This window comes from Pochonia chlamydosporia, chromosome 1 (genome assembly GCF_001653235.2).
Source record: "Pochonia chlamydosporia 170 chromosome 1, whole genome shotgun sequence".
Classification (NCBI taxonomy): Eukaryota; Fungi; Ascomycota; class Sordariomycetes; order Hypocreales; family Clavicipitaceae; genus Pochonia; species Pochonia chlamydosporia.
The window spans coordinates 425,712-444,731 of NC_035790.1; the positions used below are offsets into that span (position 1 = coordinate 425,712).

Below are 19,020 nucleotides of genomic sequence, written 5' to 3' on the forward strand. Positions count from 1 at the left end.
GGTAATTAAAGTACCCCTCAAGTGAGCTATCGAACGAGTCCTCTTCTTTATTCGTCTTAGGTATAAGTAGCGATTGACCCCTACCAGGCATTTGCAACATCTTTGCTGGTTGCACAACAAGAAGACTAGAAAATTCACAAGCATTCTGAGCGTCTGGGCCAAATTTGGCTATATTCTGCAGCCCAAATTGCTCATATGCCACCATATTAGATGCCTGTGTCTGGATTTCCTCGAGAAATTCTTCTGTACTGACGTCCTGCTGGAGTCTTACTCTCACAGGGACAGTCGCAACAAGCGGGCCGGATATATTTTCGAGACCAAATACTGGCGCATGCCGGCCAGACACAGTTGTTGCAAAACATACATCATCTGTATTGCAGTATCGGGCCAATACAATTGCCCAGGCCGCGCGAATAATAGTAGCTTTCGTTATAGAAGAGGCTCTTGCAGATTCTGGGCAGGCGATGCGGTGCATGATTGACTTGTCCACTTTGTGACTCTTCGTTGACGCTGTTGTTGACCCCAATACGGCATTTTGGTGCGGGAAGGCTGTTTTCTGAGCTCCATCAAGTTGCTCAGACCAGTAATTTTTGGCAAGGCTCATGTCCTGTTCCCCGATGTACTTGATAAACTGAGCATAGGGCTGATGAGCTGGAATGTCGGTACCGTAGTAGATGCCAATCAAGGTTTGCATGATGAGATCTAATGCCCAACCGTCAAATATCGAGTGATGCAAAGTCAGTGTAAAGTAGCTTTGGTTGTCGTTGACGCGTTCCAAGCTGTATCTGCAAAGTCGAGACCCATAGATCATAGGTTCGACAACATGCGAAGCCGAGTCCCAGTGCACTTTGTCTTTCACAACGACTTGTATAGTGTAACCATCAACAAAGGCAATCCTTGTACGCAGATTTGCACAAGTAGAAATGGTCTGGCCCCAGGCTCTCATAAACCTGTCTATGTCAACCGTCTTAGATAGACTGTATGACAGCCGAGCGACATAGGATCCTGGCTGTTTTGCGGCAAGGGCCATGAGACCTTCCTGTAGGGGAGTACAGGGGTATGCGTCCTCGATTTCGTCTTGGCTTTGCAAATGACATTGCTGTTGAACCTGCTCAAGCAGGTCTTTTTCTCTACCAGCAGGAAGCAGGCTAAATGGTTGAACATCGAACGGTCTGCTTGTATCTATAGGTATCGCAGAAGCTGCAACAGACGACAGGCGAGCATCATTAAAGATAGATGTCACTGAGAGGTTAATCCCGTGAGAACGCGCAAGAGATACAAGCTGAATAGCAGCAATAGAGTCACCGCCAATTTGCAGGAAGCTATCATCCCGCCCAATTAGGTCGATTTGTATACCAAGAACAGTTGCCCAGAGCTGTTGCATTTGGGCTTCAGCGTCTGTTGCAGGAGGTCGTTTTGTTGGACTAGATAACGAGTAATTCATAAGCTGGTTCGATTGAAGTGTACTCGTGAGCTCTCTTAGTTTATTTCTGTCAAGTTTTGTAGAGGTGATAAACGGCATTTGCCGACAAGGAATAAACATGACAGGTATCATGTACCGTGGTAATTTGACACGTAAATGCCCCAAAAGCGCTGTCAATTCCTTTTCCAGGGGCTCTGTCATGGGCATGAAGAAGTCATCTGTGGCATACACAGTACTTCTAATAGGAGCCACCGATAACTCGGCCTCCTTTTCAAAGCAAAAGTACGCCACGAGATTCTTTGCCACTTCTGTCTCAAAGACGTCGACGACCACCTGCTCAACTCCTGGCAAAGCAGCGTGGATGCTTTGCTCAATTTCACTAAGTTCCACCCGAAGCCCTCGAATCTTGATTTGAGTATCTTTTCGGGAGACGAATTTGATGGTGCCATCGGGATTGTAGTGTGCTAAATCGCCTGACTTGTAGAACCTATTCCAATGTGTTGTGTCTCTCCAGGGGGCCCATTCTGGTAGTACATTCATGACTGACTCCTTGGTTTTCTTGGGATCCATCAGATATTCCCGTAAGGTTGTTGGACTTTGGATGACAACTTCGCCCACACAACCTATCGGGGCTAGTTCTCGGGGTTTGTCTGGATTCACAATCCAGCAAAAGCCGCCGACTGGCCGTCCGACCGTGAGCGGAGATTGGTTGACAGACCACTGGTGCAGGCTACTGAAAACACAAGTCTCAGCAGGTCCCCAACCGTTCACCAGGCGAACCTTTCCTAGCCAAGTATCGAGGATGTCTTGTGTGACAGCTTCTCCGGCCAGGAGCAGGAGGCCTAGGCTGGGAACTGTCTCTGGGCGGAGCGTTCTAACAAACGCAGGAGTAAGAAAGGCCCAATTTATATCCATAGCTTGAATAAAACTAGGCAGGCTGTTTAAACGGGTGTCTTCTGATGGAACGCATAGACAAGCCCCAGATATTAAGGTCGCGAATATCTCGCCGATGCAAAGATCAAAAACGTAAGATGCAAATTGCAAAACGCGAATATCAGGTGTTAATCCTAGCCTCTTTGCGATAGCGGTCTGGCTTGTGGAAAGTGAAATGTGTTCCATGACGAACCCCTTAGGAATTCCAGTGCTGCCTGAAGTAAAAAGCACGTATGCTGCGTTCCTCGATGACAAGCCGTGAGCGACTGGCTTTTTTGGAGCGTTTTGAGACATATTTTGCATGAACGATTCTGTAACCTCAACCACATCCATTCCTAGACTCTGGCAGAGCGACTTTTGGGATGATGAAGCCAAGGCAAGTCCGGCCCGTGTTTGTTGTAAAATAGACTGTTGTCGTTGCATCGGGTGTGTAGGATCGAGAGGAACCCAAGCGCCTCCAGCCTTGTTGATAGCCAGGATGGCAACAAAGAACCATGCGGACTTCTCAAAGCAGACATGAATAAGATCTCCTGCTGCAACGTTATACCTATCTATCAGGTAGTTGGCCAGAGAATCAGAGGCCTTATCGAGCTCTGCATATGTAAGTGTCTTATCCCATGCGGCAATAGCAGTCGCATTTGGTCTAAGAATCGCCTGTTCCTGAATGAGGTCATGCACGCATTTGTCAATTATAGTAGGGGTTTCACCCTTCCACTCATTCGCCATTTGAAGATCCCAAGGGCCTGCTATCGACAATTCGGCTAACGGTGTCTCCGGCTGCATTAGCAGCTGTTCAACAGCTTGACTCAAGTGATGAGAGAGTGCCTGAATTTGGGACTCGCTTAGGATGCGAGCGTCGTATACCGCGTGGAAGTCGGCATGGTCGTCATAAACAACGCCTTGAACAACAAGTGGATAGCTGAAATATCCATCTAATAGCTGGTGGGTCGAGACATCTGTTGAATCAACTGAACTGAAGATGGAGTCAGATCCTGTCACCGAATCGTGCAGCCTTCCAGGTTGGATGACGAGTAAACTAGAGAAGTTACACAGCTCTTGAATGTCAGAACTAAGCTTTGATATTCTCTGTAATCCAAACTGCTCATGAGGAACCATGTCGGACGCCTGCCTTTGAACATCTTCTAAGAATTGTGCAGCTGATCGCTGACGTTGATTGAGGCGAACTCGCACTGGCATTGTCGCAACTAAAGGGCCTGCAATACTTTCCAGCCCTGGGACGGCAGCCTGCCGACCTGATACCGTAGTCCCAAAGCAAACGTCATCCGTGTCGCAATAGCGTCCAAGGACGATAGCCCACGCTGCCCGTAGCACGTTGGCTTTGGTGACTGAAGACGACGGCGCGGAGTGGGGGAATGGAATGCGAGCTGTCATTGACTGTCCCTGGTATCCAAGAGCGGCTTGGGATTTGCTAAGGATCGTGCGAGGTGGAAACTCGGTCCTCTTAGCCTGATGAAGCTGGTCTAACCAATACTCCTTTTCAAGTGCTTCGTCTTGATCCATGGTATACTTGATGAACAGGTGGTAGGGGTGAAACAGCGTTGCTTCGCTCTCATTATAAAAGGCCTGAAGTTGCCGGCGTATTAGAGTACCAGTCCAGCCATCAAAAACGGAGTGATGTATAGTCCAGAAAAAGTACTTATGCCCATTGGCATCCGCAGCTAGACTATATCGGCAGAGTCGTGATCCATAAGTCATCTTGAAAGATTTTGTTCTCTCCGAAACCACATCCAGTGGGTCAGAGTCCTCGCCGTCCCAGCCTAGGTCATCTTTCACTACTATTTGCGCAGAATATCCGTCCTTGAACACAATGTGGGTTCTCAAGATAGCAAAAAAGCGAACAGTCTGAATCCAGGCTTGTTTGAAACGGGCCACATCGATCGTCGGACCCAGTTTGTACACATATCTGGCTATATATGAACCTGGTTGAGTCACACTAAGTGCCATCAATCCCTCTTGGAGAGCAGAGCAGGGGTAAGCATCTTCAATGGCTTGCTCGTTGTGTAAGCCACATTGCTCTCTAGCGATATAGAGTACATCGCGAGACAATTCCTCTGAGAGCAAGCTGAACGGCCGAATGTTTTTGACGGCATTTTCTCTCATAGGTGTAGCATTAGCCGCCACGCTGGAGAGGCGACCATCTTTCAAAACAGCTGGCACTGAGAGTTTGATCCCGCGTTGGCCAGCTAGTGACACAAGTTGGATCGCAGACAGCGAGTCACCGCCGATTTGTAGGAAGCTGTCGTCTCTTCCAATTGATGTGGCTGACTTGCTCAGAATAAGCGCCCAGAGTTCCTGGATAGTAGCTTCCATTGCAGTCCTAGGAGGCCGCTTCTCGGAATGAACCATCGAGTACTTAGCCATGTCCCCTTGGTCGATTGTAGCCGTTATTTGCCTGAGCCTGTTCCTGTCTAACTTGGTTGATGTGATGAAAGGCATATAACGGCAAGGGATAAATATTGCTGGAATCATGTAATGAGGTAACATAACTTTAAGCTGTCCAATTAAGCCTGTGATCTTGTCGTGGAGTTCTTCTGTCATTTCCATGAACATTTCATCGTCGCTATTGCGGTTTTCATTCTTGTTGGCAATTTTTGCATCTTGACTGAAGCATAAATATGATATGAGACACTCGGTGGTGCTTGTTCTGTAGACATCAACGGCAACTTGTTTGATATCTGGCACTGCTATCTGGATGCATTGTTCTGTCTCGCCGAGTTCGATCCGAAGACCTCGTATCTTGACTTGCTTGTCTTTGCGACCCACGAACTCGATAGTGCCATCTGGGTTGAAGAATCCGAGATCGCCTGACTTGTAAATATTGCTGGTTGACTCTTGATGCGGCATCCATGGAGGCAGCGCTGAGCTTAACGTCTTCTCAGTCATTTCCTTGTCAGACAGGTATTCTCGAAGTAAGGTAGGACCCTGAATTAGGATCTCGCCAACGCATCCGATCGGGGAGAGCTGGGTGTAGTCCTGGGAATCAGCTATCCAACAGAAGCTGCCTACCGGCCGTCCAATTGTTGCCCCCGACTCATCGACGGACTTCCATTCATGAATTGTGCTGAAAACACAGGTCTCTGCAGGTCCCCAACCGTTGTAAAGACGAAGTCGTCCACACCATGCCTTGATGATATCTTTTCCACAAGTCTCACCAGCTAGTACCAAGCAATTAAGGCTCGGCACGTCATTAGGCTCAAAGCCGCGAACAAAAGAGGGTGTGAGAAACGCAAAATTAATATCCTTCTCGCGGATGAAGTGCGTCAGGCTATTAAGACGAATATCGTCAGACGGGATACATATACACCCGCCGGAGATTAGTGTAGCGAAAATTTCACCAACGCAGAGGTCAAAGACATATGCGGCAAATTGTAACATTCGTGAATCTGGCGTTATGCATAATCGACTCGCAATAGCTGTCTGACTACTGCAGACTGCCCTGTGCTCCATGACCAGTCCTTTCGGCGTTCCAGTGCTTCCAGAGGTGAATAACACGTACGCCGCATTTCGAGGCGACACATCAACAGCAGGAGAAATTTTAGACGCTCCGCCTGTGGACTCTCTCAGGCAGTTGTCCAAATCCGTGGAGACCTCAACGACTTCCAGATTGAGGTCGCGCATCAAATCGACGTTCGTGGTAGAGGCAAGGCATAATGTTGCGCTGGTCTGTTTCAAAATAGCTTCATGTCGCTGCTTTGGATGCGAAGGGTCTAAAGGCAGCCAGGCTCCTCCCGCCTTGTTGACGGCTAGAATCGTGACCATATACCAACGAGATTTCTCGAAGCATACGGGGATTAGGTCTTCGGTGGCAACACCCCTCTTGTTGACGAGATAGTGAGCTAATCTGTTGGAAGCCTGATCTAACTCTGCATAAGTAAAGTCCCCATCCCACGACTGAACTGCGACAGATTGAGGGTTTCGTTTCGCTTGTCTCTCGAATAATTCATGAAGGCATGCATCTATTGTCTTGGGGGTATCTCCTCGCCGCTCAATCGCTTGTTGCAGGTCCCAGGGTCCCTCCATGGAGATAGCGCTCAGTGGCTTCTCATCTTGTACCAGAAGCTGTTGAACAACAACATCAAAGTGGTTACACAGCGCATCAATCTGTGTGCTCGTCATAACATGTGTGTTGTATGTTGTGTGAAACTCGACATGTTCATCATGGACAATAGCTTGCACCACGAGCGGATAGTTGAAGTATCTATCCAACAAGTCGTCAGAAGCCATATGGCCCTCTTCGATCGAGACCATCACTGAATCAGCGGCAACAACGGAGTCAAGCAGCTTGGCAGGCTGAACAACCAATAAATTGCAGAAGTCGCATGCGTCTTGGGCCTCCAGGCTAATCTTGGCGATGTTCTGTAACCCAAACTGTTCATAGGTCGCCATTTCTGACGCTTGGGCTTGAATATCCTTCAAAAGCTCACCAATAGGCTTTTCATTATCGAGATGGACTCTCACGGGAATAGTGGCTATGACAGGTCCGACCATGCTCTCTAACTCTGGAATTGGCGCTTGTCGGCCGGAAACTGAACTGCCGAAACACACATCAGTTGTATCACAATATTTTCCAAGCGTAATAGCCCAAGCGGCTCGTATAATAGTCGCTTTGGTAATTGAAGACGATTTTAATTGACAGAATTGGATTGACTTCATCTTCGACCGATACAACTGATCGACATCTTTTGCGGCTATGGTCTGTCCTGGGCGTGCACGAGGGAAGCTTGTCCTTGTCGCGCCTTGTAGCTGCCTGCTCCAGAATTTCCGGCAGACATCTTGATCTTGCTCTGTGACAAATCTGATGAATTTTGAATAGGATGGTGAAATCGCAAGTTCCCGGCCGTGGTAGTTGGCTTCAAGTCGTTGTCTTATGAGGCCAAGACTCCATCCATCAAAAATGGCATGGTGCATGGTCCAAATGAAATAGTGTTCTCCATCAGATCCTTTTGCAAGACTGAAGCGGCAAAGACGTGACCCGTATGTCATTTCATGGCTCAAAGAAAGCTGCTTCACTTCTTGCAGCGTCTCAGAACCATCAGAATCCCAGGCAGCCTCTCCCTGGATTACCACCTGAGCTGATTTGCCGTCTACAAAGACAATTCTAGTCCTCAGATTCTTGCACTGGGAGACAGTTTGGTTCCAAGAATCTTTGAAACGGGTGATGTTAACACTGGCAGGCAGCTTAAAAATATGCCTAGCAATATACGATCCCGGCTGTGACACACTGAGAGCCATGAGGCCTTCTTGAATGGGCGAACAAGGGTAGGCATCCTCGATGAGCTGTTGTCCGGTGAGAGCGCAATCTTGCTTAGCTTGGTTTAGTAGGGGATCAACGCGATCCTTGTGAAGCAGGCTGAACGGTGCTATGATGTCGTGGTAGTTGGTAATGTCAATACGACAGGCAGCTTCGGCGACATGCGACAGACGGCCGTCGTCAAAAATGGATGATACCGGTAGTCGAATGCCATGTCGACGAGCCATTGATGCCAATTGCACAGCGCTAATTGAGTCGCCACCGATTTGGAGGAAGTTGTCATTCTTGCTGATTTCTTCTGGCATGAGCTTGAGCACTCTCGCCCACAATTCACGTAGCTGAAACTCCATATCTGTAGTGGGAGCGATAGTATCTCTAGAGGCCAGAGAGAAGTTGCTTAGTTGGTCCATGGGTAGGCTCTTCACCTGGTTCTGGAGGCTCTTTCTGTCAATCTTCATCGCAGTAACAAAGGGCATCTTCCGTAGCGGGAAGAAGATGGTCGGAACCATGTAGCGCGGCAGTATGTTTTGAAGTTCCTCAACAAGGCTCGAAAACTCTGCTCGTAGCTCTTCATCCATTGGGAGCAGAGTGCTCGAAGAGTGAGTTATTGTTCCTTCAGTCGTGCTATGCACTCCGGGCTTGAAGGCAACAAATGCAGCCACTTGATCGTGTGAGTCCCGGCGGAGGACATCCACGATTACGTGCTCAATCTGAGGAACTAGAGTCTTGATGGTGTGCTCAATCTCCCCCAGCTCCAGACGCTGACCTCGCAACTTAACTTGGGTATCTTTGCGACCGAGGTATTCTATGGTGCCGTCTGGGTTAAACTTCACCAAGTCACCTGTCTTGTAAAGCCTATGCCCTGGCGTCTGTGGCTGCCACGCAACGTGATCGATGAAGGATTTGCCAGTCATTTCTGCGTTGTTGAGATAGCCACGAGAAAGAGCAGCGCCTTGGACAAGGAGTTCTCCCACACAACCAATGGGCGCAAGTCGGTTGTGGTTGTCCAAATCGACAACCCAGCAGGTGTTATTAAATCCACGCCCAATAGTAGAGGGTGAGTCTTCGGACGAGTGGTATGTATGCGCGGTAGAATAAATGCAAGTTTCAGTCGGGCCGTAGCCATTGATCAAGGTAACTCGCTCACACCATGTTTCCAAGTTGTCTCGTGTTGGAGCCTCGCCACCTAGAACGATTACTTTAAGGGTAGGGACATCTTCTGGCTGTAAAGTACTAGTAAAAGATGGGGTTAGTAACGCCGTATTAATACTTGCCTGGTTAATATACTCGGGAAGGTTTTCCAATCGAGCCGAGTCTGTAGGCACACACACAGTGCCGCCGAAGACCAACGTGGTGAAGATTTCAGCAATGGCCATGTCGAAGACAAAATTGGAAAACTGCAATACCCGGGATGACTCATTAATCCCGAATATTTTGCCATGTGCTTTGATGCTAGAGCATAGAGGGCCATGCTCGACCACGGTACCTTTCGGAGTGCCGGTTGAACCAGATGTAAACAGGACATATGCAGCCATGTCAGGCGTGGTAGTAAAATCTGAATGAGGATTGGCACCAAACATCGTCAACAGCTCCGTGATCAAGGTCTCCGAAAGGACGACTACGCGTGGTGTGAGACCGACGCACAAATCTGCGGTAGACGAGGACACGACAGTAACCTCAGCATTGAGCTGTGAAACAAGTGCCTGACGACGACCAACTGGATGGGCAGGATCCAATGGAACAAAGGCTGCGCGGGCCTTCATGATACCCAACATTGCTACGATTGACCACTTGGATTTTCTGAAGCATATCGGTATGAAGTCTCCGGCACTCACACCACAGTTCCTCACCAAATAGTGAGCAAAGTGCATTGAGAGGTTGTCGATTTCACCATATGTCATGTTACCGTCCCATGCATAGATGGCGATCCGCTCGTGTGAGGACGCGGCTTGAACCGATATTAGATCATTCAAGCAGTCGTCCGAAGATTCTGGAACAATATGGGCATTGTATGCAATGGCTTGTTGTACATCCCATGCGCTGGTGAGTGAAACGTCGTGGAGCATGTTGCCAGTTTGTGTGAGTAGCTGCTGCATGACATGTCCAAAATGGTGATACAAGGCAGTTATTTGAGAGTCCAAGATGACTCGGGAGTCATAAACTATGTGGAAATTGACAAAGCCATCATGTATATGGATCTGAACCACAAGCGGGTAGTTGAAGTAGCCTTCAGTAACATCATCTAGCATGGGCCCGTCGCCCACATGGCAGAGCAATGTTGAATCAGCTGCTACAGCAGAATCTATAAGTATTCCAGGGTGAATCACCAGAAGACTAGAAAAGTTGCAGGCCTCGCGAGCGCTCGCATTTACTCGCGATATGTTTTGCAGCCCAAACTGTTCATGGGGCACCATATCAGATGCCTGCTTCTGAATAGCTTGCAAGAAGTTCTCGACAGTTCCCTTCCCGTCAAGCAGAATTCGAACGGGAACGGTTGCCACTGCTGGCCCAGCTATACTCTCAAGGCCAGAGACTGCAGCCTGACGGCCCGCGACTGTGGTTCCGAAGCAGACGTCATCAGTGTCACAGTACCTGGCGAGGATAATGGCCCAGGCTGCTCGCAGGATTGTAGCCTTGGTAAATGTAGATGACGCGTGCGTCTTGGGGAACGGAATCGGTTTTATGACGGAACGACTAAAACCTCCAGCAACGTCTTTCGAATTGTTGCGCCGCAGGGTTTGAGGTGGATAAATTGTACGTTTGGCGTCGCGGAGTTGGTTTTGCCAGTAGCTGTTGTTGGCTTCACTGTCCTGCGCCTCAAGATATTTGATGAATTGCGAATATGGCTGTATCGCACCAATTTCGTCGCCTTGATAGAAACTGTGGAAGGCCTGCATTACAAGGCCCATGCTCCAGCCATCGACGATGGAATGGTGTATGGCAATTGCGAAATGAGTACAGTTTTCGGCGTCATTAGTGAGGCTATAGCTGCTAAGCCGAGATCCGTATTCCACGACCTCATCAGATGCACTCTCGGCAGTTTTCCATACGCAGTCATTCTTGAGAACAACCTGAAAGGATTTTCCTTCCACAAGCGCTATCCGGGTTCGGAGGTTGCCACATAAAGAGATTGTCTCTTCCCAAGCTGCCTTGAAACGGTCCAGGTCGACTTGTTCATGAAGCTTGTATTTCAGTCTTGATATATATGAGCCCGGTTGTTTGACAGAGAGCGCCATGAGCCCTTCTTGCAGAGGAGTGCAAGGATACATATCTTCAATCAAGTCTAGGCTTGCTAGACCGCACTGTTCCTGAGCTTGGTTCATTATTTCATGCACTTGGCCCGCGGGCAGAAGGCAGAATGCTGTTGTCGATGATTCTACGTCCTCAATATTCTCAGCTCCCGCCGCTACGTGCCATAGACGACCGTCTTCAAAAATTGATGCGACTGTAAGGGAAATGCCGTGCTGACGCGCTGCCGCAACAAGTCGAATGGCACCAATAGAATCCCCACCAAGCCTGAGAAAGCTGTCATCGAGACCTATAGACTCTTCTGGGATGCCAAGCACCAAAGCCCATAGCTTCTGTATCTTGTATTCCATTGCTGTTTCGGGAGCCCGCTTATCACGCGAGCCGACTAGAGAGTACTGGGCAATCTGGTCCAGGTTGAGCGCCGCTGTCAAGCTCCGCAACTTATTACGGTCTAATTTAGTCGAAGTGATAAAGGGCATGTATCGACAGGGTATAAATAGTGCGGGAACCATATATTGAGGCAGCTCTGTTCCAAGCTGCTTCACAATACTTGCGAGCTGAGTTTCCAACTCCTCAGTCATAGGTAGGAATATGTCCTCCGCCTCATCTGCGCTTCTGGTCTCGGTGGCAGTATCCGGGCTTCGACCAAAACACAGGTAAGCCACGAGACTGGTGGCGACATCTGTTTTGTATACATCAACAGAAATTTGAGGTACGTCCTGCAATAAGGCTCGAAGCTTGTATTCCACCTCACCAAGTTCCACTCGGTTGCCCCGAATCTTGACTTGAGTATCCTTGCGGCCAGCGAATTCTATAGTTCCATCAGAGTTATAAAACCCAAGGTCCCCTGACTTGTAGAACCGGCTGCCACTTCCGTTGGGCATCCTTGGCATCCACTCCGATAACCCCGTCACCATCGATTGCTCGGTCTTCGTGACATCTGACAGGTACCCGCGCATAACCGTAGGGCCTTGAATCACAATTTCGCCGATACAGCCGATGGGGGCGAGGATCTGAGGGTTACTGGAGTCAACTATCCAGCAGTAGCTACCAGATGGATGTCCGATATTTAAGGGTGATTCGAACGGTGACTTCCATTCATGGAGAGAGCTAATGACACAAGCTTCGGCAGGTCCCCAGACATTGATTAAACGAACTTTTCCAAACCAAGAATCGAGAATATCTTGGCCAACTGCCTCGCCGCCTAGCACGAGCACCTCCAGGCTTGGAACCTGTTCTGGATGTAAGGTCCGCGTAAAGGCAGGGGTGAGTGCCGTCCAAGTGATGCCTTTCTCGTTGATATACTCTGACAATCGATTCATCCGCACGTCGTCGGAGGGTACAAAAAGGCACGCACCCGACAGGAAGGTCGTCACAGTTTCGAAAACACACCCATCAAACACATGAGCTGAGAATTGTAGCATTCTCATCTCTGGTGTCATTCGCATCTTCTTCACAATAGCACTCTGGCTAATGCAAACTGACCCATGCTGTATCATGACGCCTTTTGGCGTTCCAGTACTGCCAGATGTAAATAATACGTATGCTAAGTTTTGGGGCAACACATTCGTGACCGGGGCTGAGATCATGAGTTCTTTGTACTTGGTGTTCAACTGTTCATCTAAATCTGTCGTGATCTCAATGACCTTCATACCCAGACTCTGACACATGGTGGCGTTAGCGGACGAGCATAGCGCGAGTCTTGCCCCAGTCTGCTTCACCACAGCCTCTTGACGCATAACTGGATGTGAGGGGTCCAAAGGGACCCAGGCGGCTCCGGCTTTATTAATAGCGAGAATTGAGACGAGGAACCAAGCCGACTTCTCGAAGCAAACATGTACTAGTTCCTCTGTGGCGATGCCAATCTCCTTGCTGACAAGATGATGGGCGAGTCTATTCGCAGCTTCATCAAGCTCCGCATACGTAAACTCTTTATCCCAGGCAGAAACCGCCATGGATTCCGGTCGTCTCTTAGCCTGCTCCTCGAAGAGCTCGTGGAAACATGATTCTGAGGGCTCCGGCGGATCACCTTTCCACTTGGTGGCCTGCTGGAGGTCCCAAGAGCTAGTCAAAGAAACGTCGAGCAGAGTCGTCTCTTGTTGGGCCATTTGTAGCTGCTCCACAACATGGCTAAATTGGTTCAACAACCCTGTTATCCGAGTTTCTGTGAAAATCCGTGTATCATATACGACATGGACTTCTGCGTGGTTGTCACGCATATGGACTTGAACACTCAGCGGATAGCCTGGATTGTTACTCAACACAGGGTCTGCATTTGTTTGTCCGCTGCAAGCTGCATAATCTGACATTGGAAGCTGATCTAGGCCTAGCAGTTGAGTCTCGCCAGTGTGTCGTATAGTTATTAAGCTGGAAAACTTGCAGACACCTGCCGCATCAGAGTCTAGTTTTGCGATGTCTTGGAGCGCGTGTTGGCAATGACGGTTCAAGTCTACACGCTGAGTTTCAGTGTCGTACAGATATTGCTTTACTGTCGCTGATTTGTTGGTTTGAACCCGGAATGGAACGACATTGGCAACAAGACCCAACGTTCGGTCCAAGTTTGAACCAGAGGAAGGTGACGGACGCCCAGCCAATGTCGCTCCGAAGGAGACATCATCCAAATCACTGTAGCGTGTCATCAACAGACCCCAGGCGGCGTAAAAAACACTTTCTCTGCTGACATCTGCCATATTTTTGAGCTCTCCAAGTCCCAAAGTCGTTCTAGCCTGAGCCATGTCCTGAGTTGTGCTTTGAGTCAACGTGGTGGTGCCGGGGTCAAACCACGGAAAAGTTACAGGCTTCGCATTGCGCAGCTGGGACGCCCAAAACTCGTCCAATTTTGTGATGCTCTGACTGCGTCTTTCCTCTTCAACAAAGGTCGAATAAGGCTGCATTTGGAGCACTTGTCTCCCAGCGTACAGTCTGCCCAACGTGTCCAGAACCAGTTGCAAAGTCCACTCGTCGTGGATGGCACGATGCATAATCAGTATGAAATAATGCTGGCCATGTTCCCCTTTGGCCAGGGCATAGCGACAGAGTCGAGATCCGTACGTCATTTCTTTCTCTTGCGCTGCTTCCACCGCTGCGGCTAGATCAGTACAGTCATCTACCTCCCAGGCGGCATCTGCCTTGAGAATGACTTGGATTGCCATGTCCTGACAATGAACTATGCTCGTGCGCAGGTTGCCGCATAGTGATACAGTTTTCTCCCAAGCAAGTCGAAAAGAGGCAATATCGGCATCTGCAGTAAGATTGTAGATATAGGTGGCTTTGGAACAACCTGGTTGCACCATGGTCAGGTCCATGACGTTCTGTTGAAGCTGGGTGCAGGGAAAGGCGTCTTCAACAGCAATGTCGGATGCGAATTCCCCTTCCCATTGTATCTGTGACTTGACTTCGTCTATGACTTCAATAGGTAACAAGCTGCACGGGCGAGTTTTGGCGTAAGATGCAAAAGTGGTGCATGCAAGGATGGCTGAGTTGGCCAGCTGTGTCAGGTCTCGGCATTGTAGAACATCAGTTGCTGACAGAATGACTCTTTCCTTCAAAGCCCGTTGCACAACTTCTTTTGCAGCTTTGGCATCCCCTCCAAGCTGAACAAAAGACTCTGAAGATGTGATTTGGTGATCGAGCAAATTCAAGGTAACGGCAACAATCTTCTTCAGTGTTTGGGGTAATGACGCAGCACCTTTGCTAAGTCCTGACGCCAATATTCGATCGCGTAACGCATCCTCATCGGTACTTCCATCAGTGCAAGCCGGAATATCTTCAACAGCCACCCAAATCTTGGGTATCTCTAAACTTGTCTCCAAACTGTTGATGTTGTGCTTCAAGTCTGTGCAAATGGTCCTGACGAGTTCCATATCAACGTCCTCATCATCATAACGCGGCTTCTTGAACACAAGAGCAACAGCCAGATCCGACTCGTAGGAATAGCCATTCTTCCGGTCGCCATTCGTTGTCGTTAGTTTCGGTTGTTTGAGTTCGAATACGCAGCTATCCTTAATTTCCGTATATTTGCCCAGAAGTTTCTCAATCTGCGAACGAGAAATCTGGCTTTCTGATTTCATTAAAGATCCCATGTTTACTATTCGATACGTGATCAGTGAGTACTGCTATTGATACAGTCGTTTAACAATATTCACTTGGATTCGTGAACAGATGGTTGATCCAACAATTCTAAAGTCAATATTGAATCGCTCAAACCTCCAACCAAGTCCCCAAACAAGGCTAGTGTACAAGGGCTGTCTCCGGTTCGAGCGACTACCGGTAAGATCGTCCACCAGTTCCCTATAACGTCAGCGTCATTGGCTTACCAGCACTGTTACTGGCTTGGAGATTACTGGATCTCGTCGAATAATCCTGCATCACTAGCCATCCACCAAGACGGCTGGGGCTGCATGAGCTCCAACAGCTACCCCTGGTCGCCGTATCTCGGAATTGTCGATTTGAGTGGTGAGGTAATCTATGAGTACATCATTTGATCCGTTTTGCCATGTCAGGTGCATCAATACAGCCTAGCATCCGGTAATGTTCCAACTCACCTCGAATCTCATAACTTACTGTCACGGAATACTAACACATCTACTATATAATCACAACTTATGCGCTCTACCTCTGTTTGGCTAGCTGGGTGTCACCAATGACACTTTTTTTTTGTGCTGTTTAAATTTCTAGCTTGTCTTTCTCTCTTCGCGCAGCTGTTATCCAGTCGCAAAGACGAACGTGGTTTAGTTGACACGACGGCTACATCTCCGTTGAGTCTTCCTGTGTCCTTGTTGCTGACTGACCAACCCAATGATCTAGAAAGTCTGGTGAACATGGCATGCGTCGTTTCATATGCCAAATTGACTCCGTTCGCACTCGATACGCCAACGCATGGCGTCTTCGTCTGGTTTCTGGTTTGACGAGAGAGAGTAAGTGCCATTCTTCGTAGTAGCCAGGCGCGTTGTTGATGACAGACAGTAATGCACCATGGAAGCTTCCAGGATCCCCAGTAAGAAAATCGGGGGTCTGGTCTGGTTGTTTTTACGGCGTGACACGCCGTGGGGACCAGATCGAGCTGAAAGCTCAGAATAACAAACCTACCCTATAGTAGCACAAATTTTCGTAGTTTTTTTAAGTTCGTTTCGTAGGCATGGTGTCAACGTGTTAGATGACTTAAGGTGATGGAATATTGTATTAATAAGTAGTCAGAGCTTTGTTTAAATCTTTTTGTATTTATTTGATTGTCTATAGCTGGTGCAAATAGGCTGTGGGATGCTTGAAAAGTTGCGACCGGAGTTGGGCGTTGGGAACTTGGGAGTGTGTGTCAATGAGGTACATCAAAGCAATTAGGTGCAGTAGACTCTCCGATACGTACAAAAGTATGCAAGAAAAAACACACGTGGGCTTGTTTACATTGTCGAAATCCTGTGCACATGGTATATAGATTTCTACATGATAGCAAGTGACTTGCGAATGATACCAGACCAATACTCGGGCTCTATGATGTGACAGACATACCCATTGTCGCTTGTTGGGGTGACCAAGAAAAGAAACATCCAAGATGCAGGCGATCTACGATTCACTGTCGGGTTGCGCTACGGCGATTCAGGATAGAAGAAACATTGCAGAACACACACGGCGTGTTGGCATTGAGCCAATTGAGTCTGGGTTTGACGGTGTTGCAACATTTGAAGCCAGCCGTGACGCGTCGCGATCTGCGGCGGCAATCCGCAATACTGATTGCCGACATCTGCAAAAAGTTCAATGCTAACAAGTACAACGTACCACAATTTGCTCAAACGTTCAAGGTTCATGCATTTGCTTTTACTATTCAGCAACCTGCAGCGTATTTACGCCTGGTACGCAAAGGTGATGGATTGTAAATATTTCTTTATTTTCCTTTCAATAGCGTGACAGCTACCTAAGCCGCCTCATCTTGGTCATCCACTACCTTGGTTTTATCATCCTTGCGGGAAAACGAGACGCCAAACACGATTGCAGCTCCACAAGCTAGCAAGCAAGCTGCGGCAATGAAAGGCAGGCCAATCCAAGGTTCTCCCCAAGACAAGCCGATTCTAAAGGTGGTGGCCATCAACGGCCCGGCGATCAAATTTCCAAAATTTTCAAGGACACTCAGAGCCGTGAACAGCATGCCGACGTGTTGATCCTCTGCCACCAGAGCTAACAGGCTCCGCATGGCTGGAGTGTAACCGGCGCCAAGTGAATATATGGCCAAGCTGAATAGCAGCAGGACGGATTGGTTCGCGATACCTATGCCAAATGATCCCACGACGAGGGCGACGATACTGGCTCGGGCAATCCACAAATCCTTGAATAATGGACTGAGCTGCATTTTGCCCAAAAGGACTCGACTCGCAAACGGCAAGATGGAAACTACCAGTATGAGATTCATTCCGGCAGTGATGGAGGATAAGAGGCCGGCCTAGATTTTTGACATTATATTGTAAGCGCAACGTACCACAGTAGAAGTGGGACAAATAGCATTGGAACAAAACCATACCTGCGACCAAGACCAGGAAAATCGCTTGGTGACATACTGCATCTGGATGATAGACACGTATCGGCCGAGTGTGGTGAACAAGAATGTAAGAAGAAGCAAGCCTAGCCTCTTGTTCTCCCAGAATAGGCATCGGATCGATCCGAACGCTTCTCGCACGGCGTTGGAGATCTTTGGCCGCAATGCGCCCCATGTAATGCTAGATTTGCCGGCCACAGTTCCAGGGAGGTCATCCTGAGGAGTGGTCTCACCATGCACAGCTGAACCTTTGCGCTGAGTCTCTGGGGAAGCAATGGCGACCAAGATGGCGGTTGGAACACACAAGAATCCAACCGAAGCTGCGAACCATTCACCACGAGCCATGGCGACGAAAGCCAACGGGGCAGCCACCAATTGCCCAGCAATGGCCATGGCGGTAAGATGGAAGAAGGTAGTAGAACTGCGAAGATCTAGTCAGCCATTTAATTCCCTTGTCTCAGGGTTGCAATTCGTTTGTATGTTGTTCTGCGGTTCTGGACGACCATCACTCATCAACGGTAACTGTTGTTGAGGGGTACAGAAAGCCGAAGAATAGGAAGAGGGAGGTGATCCGGGAAGGATGTAGTTGCATTCATACCGTTGCGCTTCTGTAGAAATGTCGCTGGCCATAGTGAACATCATGGCGGTGAAAACAAAAGGACCACCTCCGACGACGGACATGGAAGCACCAAGCCATATCAACCGAATGTCAAACGTGTCTGGAAAACGGCCTGGATCATGGCATGTTAGTTTCACATGAAATTCACATTTCACCTGGCGCGGAGCGATAACGGCACTGGCAACGTACAAACAACGAGGTCAACGAATTGAGACAGCGCAACACCGATTAGAGAGAGGATAAGAACAAGTTTGCGACCATACTTGTCGGCGACAATGCCGTAGGGGATCGTAGTGAGCAGTCCCGGGACCAGAGCAAAAGGCAGCTCCCATCCTTGAAGCATGGATAGCTCAGACTGCACATCTTCGTTCTTGCAACGCGGGTCAACGGACGATTCGAAGACATCGGGGTAGTATTTGCGACAAACAACACCCTCTATGATCTGACTTTCAGCGATTGATAGAAGAGATGCGCCGACTTCGACTGCTGTGAACATCAACAAGAACGGCAACAGCTGCAAAAAGCGTCGCCATGGCCCGTTGCTGCCGTCGACAGATCGTAAAGGTGCGCCGTCATGTTCTCCCCGGGTTGGGCTTCCCTGAAGAAGAGGGCGACGTTCATCTTGATGTGCTGAAGAAGTCATGGTCGCATGGAGGTTTGAACAGAGACTGGCCCGTGCGAACGAAGCAGAACAGATACCCTGCGTCAATGAGAAAGGAAATGAAGCAGAAGCGGGAAGACAGAACACTGCACCATGGCAGGGAGAGTGACCAGCCTGACTATTCCTCAATTCTCAAGGGAGCCGAAGACCAGCGGACCAGACATCCTGTGAGGACGGTCTCCATAGCTCGGTGTCGTGACCTCGCCGCCGTTAAGTACGGACACTTTTCCCCGACTTGTTGGAACCAACATTGGACGGCGGCCGTAGTCGAGGACATCTGGACGTTCCAGCCGACATGCAGGGTCCGGAGCCTGCAAGGGGGGAGGGGTGGGCGCTTCAT

At 48.9% G+C, this 19,020-nt stretch overlaps 2 protein-coding genes across 2 annotated transcripts in view; both read right to left on the minus strand.

Annotated features, from left to right (window-relative positions):
* VFPPC_17432 (nonribosomal peptide synthase) overlaps positions 1-14,959 on the minus strand; it is a gene marked incomplete at both ends in the record, with an annotated part of 30,156 nt that extends 15,197 nt beyond the window's left edge. The window contains 2 exons of the mRNA XM_022429142.1: positions 85-8,861; positions 8,916-14,959. Coding sequence (XP_022285841.1) covers positions 85-8,861; positions 8,916-14,959 — 14,821 coding nt within the window. The remainder of the gene's footprint in view (positions 1-84; positions 8,862-8,915) is intronic.
* A 1,826-nt stretch (positions 14,960-16,785) lies between these two features.
* Positions 16,786-18,662, minus strand: VFPPC_00077 (MFS transporter; the record flags this gene model as incomplete). Its single annotated transcript, XM_018280171.1, has 4 exons — positions 16,786-17,307; positions 17,386-17,821; positions 17,999-18,131; positions 18,209-18,662. The coding sequence occupies 4 exons, from the start codon at positions 18,660-18,662 to the stop codon at positions 16,786-16,788; spliced, it is 1,545 nt and encodes a 514-aa protein (XP_018148088.1).
* Between the last annotated feature and the right edge of the window lie 358 nt (positions 18,663-19,020).